The sequence below is a fragment of the Galeopterus variegatus genome, unplaced genomic scaffold (assembly GCF_000696425.1).
Source record: "Galeopterus variegatus unplaced genomic scaffold, G_variegatus-3.0.2 Scaffold2482, whole genome shotgun sequence".
In the NCBI taxonomy this organism is placed as follows: Eukaryota; Metazoa; Chordata; class Mammalia; order Dermoptera; family Cynocephalidae; genus Galeopterus; species Galeopterus variegatus.
Window position 1 is genome coordinate 36,063 of NW_007728593.1, and position 9,973 is coordinate 46,035.

At 41.9% G+C, this 9,973-nt stretch overlaps 1 protein-coding gene across 1 annotated transcript in view; it reads left to right on the top strand.

Moving 5' to 3' along the window:
- LOC103597978 (DEP domain-containing mTOR-interacting protein-like) overlaps nucleotides 1-9,973 on the top strand; it is a 143,238-nt gene that overhangs the window by 32,321 nt on the left and 100,944 nt on the right. The window contains exons 6-7 of the mRNA XM_008581876.1: nucleotides 2,223-2,246; nucleotides 9,142-9,166. Coding sequence (XP_008580098.1) covers nucleotides 2,223-2,246; nucleotides 9,142-9,166 — 49 coding nt within the window. The remainder of the gene's footprint in view (nucleotides 1-2,222; nucleotides 2,247-9,141; nucleotides 9,167-9,973) is intronic.

A 9,973-nucleotide genomic window follows, 5' to 3' on the forward strand; every position in this document is an offset into this window, starting at 1 on the left:
GAAAAAAAAAAAAAAAAAAAAAAAAAAAAAAAAAAAAAAAACTAATGCAAACCCCTATTCCTTGGTTTACTTTATGTCTCGATTAAAATGCATCTTTTATTACTTTAGTATTAATACTTTTTATTCTGGGGTGGTTCCATTTGCTGCCTGCAGTTTCTCCCTTAAAAAAAAGAAATTGAGAACTTGAATTGCTGTTTGGGAAAATTAAAGATCTGATAAATGGAGACTGATTTACAGGACATTTTAAGCTTCAGGGAGGAACAAATCAGATAGTTAACTTAGAATTCTCTAGGGCAGATGTAACTGTGGTATAAACGAGAGTCACCAAGGGATGGATCATTAAGCTAAAATAGATGCCAGGGCTTCATTTGAAAACCATGACAGTAACCCACTAATTCTCAGAATACAAGGATCATTTACTTTTTAATGCCTGGAGTAAGAGTTTGTCATGTGGGCTTTGCTTCCTAGCATCTTGCACACAATAAAACAAATGCTGGGATGGAAAGATATTGGAGACAGGTGTAGTAGCATAGACAGATGTTAAATTAAGAAAAGTCTTTCAAAGGTTTTCTAGAATCTTAATGATTTCCAAAGACTCCTTTTTCAGCTTCCCTACCTTGCCTCTGGTAGTCTAATTAATAGTGTGATTTTTTAGCTGTTGCCAAGTGCCACGCCAGTTCAAATAACAGCTGTCAGGAGAATGTGGGTGAGAGCTGATCAGATCTTTAGTTACCTAGCTATCTTTAGAAGGTACTGTCTTTGGCTTAATGAGTGCTGTATTTCATAAGTAGCCACAGGTGTTTGGAACCATGCTAGGCATTCTTGGGCCTGTAAATAGAGTTTGGTAAGTTTTCAGATTCTTTATATAATCATCAGCAGTGTTTGAATACTTGCCCTTCTACCATAGCAAAGTAGGGCATTATAGAGAAAATTATAAAGTAATGGAGGACTCATGAAAAACACAAATATACAAAACAGCACATCAGATACAGTCATTGAGGTAACCAATTGCAACCAGGCAGAAATTGAATGTACTCTTTCAAGTGTGAGACTTGGTGAGAAATCTTAAATTCTAGGTGTTATATGTGGCTTTGGTATTTGCAAACTATTATTGACCAATTCCAATCACCAGAGCAGACCTTCTCATCTGTAGACGGGGGTTAATTATGACCTAACTACCGCACATGGTTATTTGCAAAATCAAGTGAGATGAAGTATAGTATGTGGAAGTAATTTATAAGCCATAATGCACTAAGCATGGGAAATGTGGATTTATTATTATGTAGAATCTCACTGGGACTCAGACATATGGAAAACTGGAAAATCTAGAATTACCACTGAGAGTCTTTCTCTCTCATGCTCTTGGCATGATTCCCTCTTGGGTGTTGATAATGACTTTGGGGCCCCTTTTCTCTTTTTTTTTCTGATCCTCAAACAGTTTGAGTGACCTGGGGATCCAGATAGGTGTGGGTCCATATATGAAGTTGTATCTACCGAAGCCTCATTCAGTACAGACATATATACCAAGTGTGTTCAGGACTACATTAGTAAACAGGTAGCCTGAATATTTGGCTATAAATGTATTAAATACCTGCAGGAGTCAGAGGAACTATGTTAAGAAAGGGAAAATGTAAACGTAGAATAAGCCAATATATAGATTACCAGCAGTTTCTTTTCACACAGGCTGTGTCTCTGACAGTTGAGTCCATGAAGATTTTTGTGAGGGTGGTATTGGATATGTAAAAGAGTATTTTATTATGTAGCCCTGAGAAATCTTTTTGTTTTTTATATAGTCATAAGTGAAATATAAATTTGTAGGTTTTTTGAGTTTATTTCAGGTTTTATTTTACTTACCTTCTGTTAGTCATAAAAACAAAAAATCATGATTCCAAGTGTGTTTGATGTCTACACTGGGTACAAAAAGTGGTCTAAACATTTGGATATAAGTGCATTGAGTAAGGGATAATTAGCTCCCAAAATGCTTAATGTGCAGTGGTTTTGGATGCTTTATTTTTTTGGCAGCTGGCCAGGACATGGATGCTTCTTAACAGCCCATCTTGTGAGGTTTTTGCCTACTGGTGTTTGTGGGTATGTGTGTGTGTGTTTCTGTCACTGCACCTGAGACTCAGTATTCCCTTTTGTGTGTGTGCTTTGTCACCTTGTCCCCACAGCAGGGCTGCCTCTGCCCCCCCGACTCTCCCTCACACAACTTCAGTGAACAGAAGCACCTTCTGTTTTGGCTCCTTGTCCTTGGGGCTGACCAGAAACCGTGGCCTTCTACCAGTTTTCCTCATGGTCTGATTCCTTTGCTGAGCCGTCCAGTTGACTCCTGGAGGGCCTTGTCCACTGTCCTCAGCCACACCTTTCCAGACCTGCCTGGACCCTGACAGTAGACAGAGCTTGAGCTAAAGCCCAGAACCCCTGCTGTATACACATTCTGTAAAGAGTAGCCTGGCTCTTCCTGAGGAAAGGGTTATTTAACATTTCTTATCTAGGGGAACCAACCAGACACACAGGTGATCCAAACATTTGTTCATTTATGTTATTTTTTTGGGAACTGGCCCATACAGGGATCAAACCCTGGACCTTGGTGTTATCAGCACCATGTTCTAATCAGCTGAGCTAACCGGCCAGCCCTACCACTCCCTCCTTCCCTCCTTTTTTTTTGTATATGTGTTTTTTAGCAGCTGGCCAGTATGGGGATCTGAACCCTTGACCTTGTCACACTAGGGCTGGGTCTGGAGCTCACAGACCCCTCAAATCTGTTTACAGACTGGGTCACAAACCCTTCACATGCAGGTCTATGAGCTAGGTAACTGGCAAAAAGGTCCTTGGAAGCTGTAGTCTGGAGAGCATGGCCATGTGGGGTGGACACCCAAGGCAGTCAATGCCAGCCAAGTGGTGGTGCCGCCCACACTAACTCCACCCACACACAACTTGCTTACAAAGAATGCACTGCACCACCCCCAACTGGACCTAAGACGAGGGGGCCTGATTAAATTATTCCACTTTCCCAACAGACCTGGTGTTATCATTTCATTTTAACAGACAGGCTATAGCAGAAACATTTTGAAGTACTGCTAGTTACGTTCAATCTGGGTGAGTGTACAGCCGCTAAAGGGCCCAACACTAGAGGCTCAAGCATTCTGTACCATGCTATGGTTTCTTTCTGTCCAACTTTAAACAAAGGTGAAAACCCAAACCCTTATCTTAGCTGAGTGTCATTTACCTTTAGCCCCATCCCGGAGTGTTTGGGAAATATGAAAGAAGAATGAGATGGTTCTTTACTCGTAGAATTTGTAGTATAGTTGGAGAGAGAATTAATGCAAAGAAGAGTAAAGCAATACAAAATAATATATGGACAAACATGAGCATTGTAGAAAATAGATCATAGAGGAGTCAGGGAAACTAGGTCATATTTGGCTGGATGAGAGAAGAAATCAAGGAAGAAGGGTAAGATGAGCTAGAGTTTGGTGGACAGATAGGAAAAGTGGGGGAGCATGTCCTGAAAAGGGAATAGCATTCACAGAGGACAGAGGCAGAAATAAGGTATTTACATCAAGTGCTTGGCAAGATTTTGAACATTTGAGGGGCCCTGACCATTTTTCTATGTTTTCCTAACAGCATCACCAGTGGGACAAGATCCTCCTCCTCTTTCCTTCTAAATCATGGGCATTCCTACTTTAAATTTCCTCCTCATCAAAGTGGAAACAGATTTAATACCTACCATCAATTATACTTGCTGATTAACTTATCACATTTTATATGAGTGAGCTTGTTCCTCAGTCAACAACTTTTTTTTTTTTTAAATGCCTTTTATGCCTTCTTTTTGGAAGGAGAGGCCATGCCCCTGCTCAAAGAGGAGCATCGGCAAGCAGATAGGGAGATGTGTTTAAAGGAGTGTATCTACAAGAGAGGCCTAAAAAATCACACCAGAAAGACTGGCCCTGGAGTTAGTTCACTTGTCAGCTTTTTATGGTTTTTGCAAGGTGTAGGCCTTAGACCCACAGGTTTCTCATTCCCTGAAGAGGGCACTTCAGCACTGGGGAGCATGTAGGGTGGGGCAGGCCATGTCCCACCTTGACCACACCCAGCCCAGCATAGATCAGCTTGAGCAGCTTTCACCTAATGGCTCGCTCCTTCCTCTTCCCTACCTCTTGCCATCATCCTTTTGTTTTTTTTATTCCTTAACATCATGTTGGCTCTGTTTCATTTTAACCCAATGGTTTGCAAAGTGTGGTCCCTAATCAGCAGCATCAACGTCGCCTAGTAGTTGAAAATGCAAATTCTTGGGTGCACTCTAAACCTATTGAATTAGAAAGGATGGAGGTAGGGCCCAGCTTCCTGCATTTTAACAAGCCCACCAGGTGATTCTGATGCTGGCAGTCTTAGAATCACTGCTCTCACCTGACTTGGAATCTCTGCCCCAGTCTGCAGATCACCTGGTGTGTATTTTTTTTATTCCATTGGGGAGTATATTGGACACTTTTCGTTATTATTTAATGATGTTTTTGTACTTGATCTTTCCATATTTGTTTTCTTTGAGTAAAATTGGCCGTAAGACTATTTCCAGTTTCTACACTAAACGTTTGGTTGCAATGCAGTGTCTTTCTCAACTGTGAGTACAGTCTGGTGTTACCAGAAATGGCTTGCAAGGCTGTCACAGAATCAAGGCCAGCTCTCTCATCAGTGGGCCACTCCTGGATAAAGCTCTAGATTAGCAGCCTCTGTTCCTGCAGTGGAACTCAAAAATTATTCTGGTAACAGGAGGTCAAGGTTTAAGACCCAGCTGGGAAAACTTGGGCAAGTCAGCTAACTTCTAAGTCTCAGTTTTTCCATCTGTAAAACAGTGAAATCAAGTGAGAGCTGGAACTAGAATGCCTGATCGTTGTTCCCAGTTAAAACAATTCAGTGATTTTAGTTATGAGTTTGGCTGGCACCGTTGAAGGGGTGAGGTTGATTCTAGCGACCTCAGAGGAAGCAGGGCCTCAGTGTGTGTGGAGGGATGTCTGAGTTCTCTCCACCTTGAGTTTTCTGTTCTTTAACCTGCCACTCCATCTGCAGGGCTATCTTTCTAATCGTTTAACAGAAGAGGACAGCCAAGTCTCTCCGGTAGTTGCCAGCCCACCCCAATTGTTCCATGATTCAGGACTGTATTTGTTTTAAAAAGTAACTGAAATGTATATTTAGTGGCTTTTTGATGGTGCTTCTGGCAAAATCTGGCAATAAGATATATTAACATAAATAATAATGACAGCAGTAAGAGTTGATATATTTTTTGTTTTGTTTTGTTAGCTGGCTGGTATGGGGATCTTGATCTTGTTGTTATCAGTGCCATGCTCTAACCAACTGAGCTAACGGGCCAGCCTTATTGAAAGTTTTGTGTGTTGAGTATTTACGTAGAGTCTCTCATTCAATCCAAAGAATAACCCTATGAGACATACTGTATTATTCCCATTTTACAGATGAGAAAGTCAAGGCACCTAGAAGTTGAGTGCTTTGTCCAAAGTTACACAGCAAACAGTGAATGGAACTTGGATTTGAACTCCGGCTGCCTGACTCCACAGCTCTGCTATGAGTGAATGATGAATAGTGGGGCAGGAAGTTAACTGGCTGATTAATGCAACTGAGTCCCTTAGTCCTACTTGGAAGCTATACTTTCTTTTCTTCTCCCCCACTTGCTGCCACCTAAATAACCAATTATTGCCCCTGTGCTAGATCTCGGGGACCCAGGGTGGAGGAAGGGAGAACCACTGTTCTAAGTGAAGAGAGAGTCCCTGTGCTGTGGAAGGAAGGAGTCAGGGTGCAGCATCCTCTCACTACAGAGGGTCATGACAGGAACAGGGGCTAACAGCGGAGAGAGCCCAGTACTCTGCCAGGACAGCAAGGACCACCACTGCTGGTCCTGTCAGTCACACTGTCTTCAGCAAGTTCCCTGAACTATTCTGGGTTTGTTTTTTCACCTGTAAAATGGCAATTAGAGGCCTGATACTTCTGGGTATGATGTGTAAACAAATAATGACCTGTTTGAAAAAAAAGAAAAAAAGATCTTGGTGCTTCTTGGAAAGGTGCTTTACAAGCAAGAAGAGAGCACCGTTCTCCTGACTCATCAGAGGAATAGATGGGAGCTGGAGATCAACATCTGATGTGATTGCTCTTTGTTCCTTGAGAACCGGAGACCTCAGGGAGAGAGCCCGTGTGGGCAAGAATTAAGTGAAAATTTCAGGTCTAGTGTGATAAGGAGGGCTGACTTAGGGACCTTCCCATCTTGACCCTGTGTTTATGTTTTATCTCAGGGATGAGATGAGAGATGAAGAGGGCCTCATGAGCTTTTATGTACACATCATTAAAAGTGTTTGTTATATGTTCCACGTGTACTGATGCTGACTCTCTGGGATAGTGTAACTCAGCAGGCCCATCTCCTGTCCCCCAGGAAATCATTAAGTACATGACTCATACAACACTGGCTCAATGCAGACATAAGACCAATGTGATGACTACTTTTGTAGGCACTTCTGTGAGCCCCATCTGTATTTATCCTGGTAGCAAAATCTGTGTGATGTGTGAATTGCATAAATTCTCACCTTTATTGTGGCACTTTGGCATAACTAGAATGTTTTCTTCTTTTTAGGCTATATGAACATAAAATAGGCAGAAGACAGGTGCGTTTGCCATTTAACATTTGAGGATGTGGAAAACTGTCTAAACACAAATCAGAAGAGCTCGGTTCAAGTCCTGACTGCTCCTTGTTCAAAACATGACTTGAGCCAGCCACTTCAATTTTTCTGAGCTCCCTTCCTTTATCTACAAAAAGAGTATGACGTTGCCTTCTGGGTTCACTGGGATATTGTTAGGTCAGCTCTGATAGTATATGGCTCCATTCAGATGTAAGGCATTGCTGTTATCATTTCTGCTAATTCTCCATCGTGATTTCAAAGATAGTTCATAATATATGAGATTTGGAATGAAACATGCTTTCTTCTTGGTTGTTTACCATCTCATTCATTGCAGTGACAATACACACAGCTTGCATGAGACTTTGCTTTGTACTGATTTGACATGAGCCCTGAAAGGGCTCTGTATAGAAATTATGACTGTGACTTTGTTCTTGATTCTTGGAGCCATTGCTGACAGCCTCCTGAAAAGGACTTTCTAGTGGAACGTTTGGCATAACCACCTTATAAAGTGGTTACTGCAGCTTTTGGCAGAGAGAGAGAGAGAGAGAGAGAGAGTGCGTGCGCGCGCGTGCGTGTGTGTGTGTGTGTGTGTGTGTGTGTTCTCTTCCTTCTGGATTTCCAGAATCGCCTTGCTCTGTTTACATGAACCAGTTCTATATTCCTTCCGTCTTATTCCTGTGTGTATTTGTTCTATTGTTCCAGTCAGGCTGGGAGAAAGCAATTATCTTCTTGAAGGAAAACTACGTGCAATGTGTATTATGATCCTATTTCATGTTAAAATATATATATATATATGTATATATATATATATATAGCCATACATTTGTACACATGTAGATTTCTGCAAGAATACATAAGCAACATTAATATTATATTGGAAAGCAGAGGTTGAGGAAAACTTCAAATATATACCAAAGTAGATAGAACAGCATAGCGAACTCACACCTACTAGCCTCAACAATGGTTAGTTCGTTGTTAGTTACCCAACTTCAATAATTGTTAATTCATCTGAATCTAGGAAAGAGACATTTAGTTTTCATTTTCCTATTTGAACTTTTTTCTATTATGAGCATGTATGATTTTGATAATTTAAAATCTTAATTACAAAATAAACTCCAAATATTAAAACAAAGTACAGTGTGTTAGATTTCATTTGTTCCTGTTTTTTACTCTCGTCCTTTTAGACCCAGAGCCTTTGAAGATTGGGTGATTAAGAGTGATTTTCCCTGGGTTCTTGGGTTCAAGGATAGATATGGGCTGTTGCAGAACATCTGGAAAGGACAGTACCTTTGGTTTAACACACGTCCATGTCAGTGCTGGTGCCCAAATCACAAGGCTCCCACTGTCAGCTCCACTGTTTGCTTGCTGTGTTTTTTAATTAAACTGTTCATTCTGGCTGAGATTTATGACACTGTTTTTAAATGAGAATATGTAGTTTCAGTCTCTGCTTTGTTCCCTGTGTCCCACAACCTGCTGCAGTTCTCTGTAAGCAATTTTTTTGAAAAACCGTTTCTATGTTTCTTATCAGATGGACCGTGATTTTGTAGGTATTATTAACACCCTGCCCTCGGTAATGTTTGTTCTCCTAGGACTGGAAGAGGAAATTGTCTGATGCAATTTCAGCAGCTGGTTAGCTGGACAGGAATAGAGCATTACAGAATTACCTTGAATCTAAGCCTGTGAACCAGCTCTCTGAGATGAATGACGGGAAGATGGTTTTTTTTTTATTTAAATTCTGTAGTCAGTGGGATTAAAAATGCAGCTAAAATAGAGATGGGTATTTTCCCCAGTATGTTCATTGTGGATTGATTTGGACTGTTAGTCAGAAGACTATTTTGCCTATGCCTCCCACAATGCTGAGTGCATAATATGCACTAAGTGACTTTTCAGATCAGTGAGGATCTATCCCTTACTATTTGCTATGCCCTAGAATTGCAACAATAAACAAGCAACTCCCCCTTAGCAGCCCTGATCTCATCTATTTGTAATATAGTGGGATGAATGCTTTACCAGTGGCACTAAAATCTTGTCGGCGACCAGAGGAGAGAAGATTGTTTTGTGGCTTTGAGAGGTTGGGAAAATGTTTGCAGAAGGAGGTACCCTTGAAAAGCTGACTCTTAAAGAGCAAACAGAATTTTTCCAAGTGTTGAAGGCAGGAAGAGGGAGCATTCTAAGCAAAGGGGTCTTTGTCTTGAGCAGAGGTGTGGAAGGTGATTGGCATGTTCAGGGGCTGAAGAAGAGTTCAGAATGTCCAGGGTATAAAGCAGGAATGCCTGTGGTTGGGAGGTGAGAGAGGGGTGAGTAAGCTTGGGAGGGTCTGAGGTCAGGGTGGAAAGCCTCCTCAGAGCCTGGGTAGGTGAGGCTCTCTTGGATCCAGGTACACTCAGCCACCAGAGGGGATTGGTAGTGTACCGGTTATTATAAGGATGCCCATGGCTTAGAAGAGGAACTGGAAAACACTTAGGAATTGAGGCACTCCGGAGACCGAGGTCTTTTGCCATCCATCATTTGCAGCATCAGGGGCTCTCTCTTGCTGTCTCTCTGTGCTGTGCTGCTTGCTGCTTTCTCATTCCTGATTGTCCAGTTTCTTAAATATCTTCTGGTCTCGGGTTTCTGTAACGTTAGTTCCAGGATTTCTAGGTAGTCTAAGGAATGTGGAAGATGTATGTGGGAGAACTGAGTGGGTAAATGCAGGAAATACTCTGGACTTGGCAGTCCTACCGCCCTTTTAACCAGAGCACCCCACATTGCTCTGTTTTACACATTGACGCCTAGGGAAGTTTTCACTTGAAAAAAGTGTTCCATGGTACAAGTGGAGTGTGAAAATTTCAGCTCTAGTTTAAATCAGGGAAGGAGCCATTTGGCTTAGCTTAGCGAACTACTGTCAGCTGGACTGGGGAGAACCTTGTGGCCTGGGCCTCCTGGTTGTACTGCCTGTGGGCGTGTGCAGGGACCACACAGGTCAGGGCTCTTGCACTCAGGCACTGTTCCAGACAAAGAAAACAGGCACGGGTTTTTGAACCGTGCCTGGCATGAGTAAGGTGGAAGCGATTTTAAATAGAAAAGGACATTGGGCATGGCAGACAGTGTGACTGTGTCCAGGCAAAATGCTGTGTTGAAAAATGTGGCTTTTAGCTAGTAGTTCAGCATTCTGTGGAGTCTTTCTAGAGAATACTATTCCGTGAGAGGTTCAGCTTCATAAAAGTTTCTCTTTTCTTTCTTTTTTTTTTTAAAGATGACCGGAAAGGGGATCTTAACCCTTGACTTGGTGTTGTCAGCACCACGCTCAGCCAGTG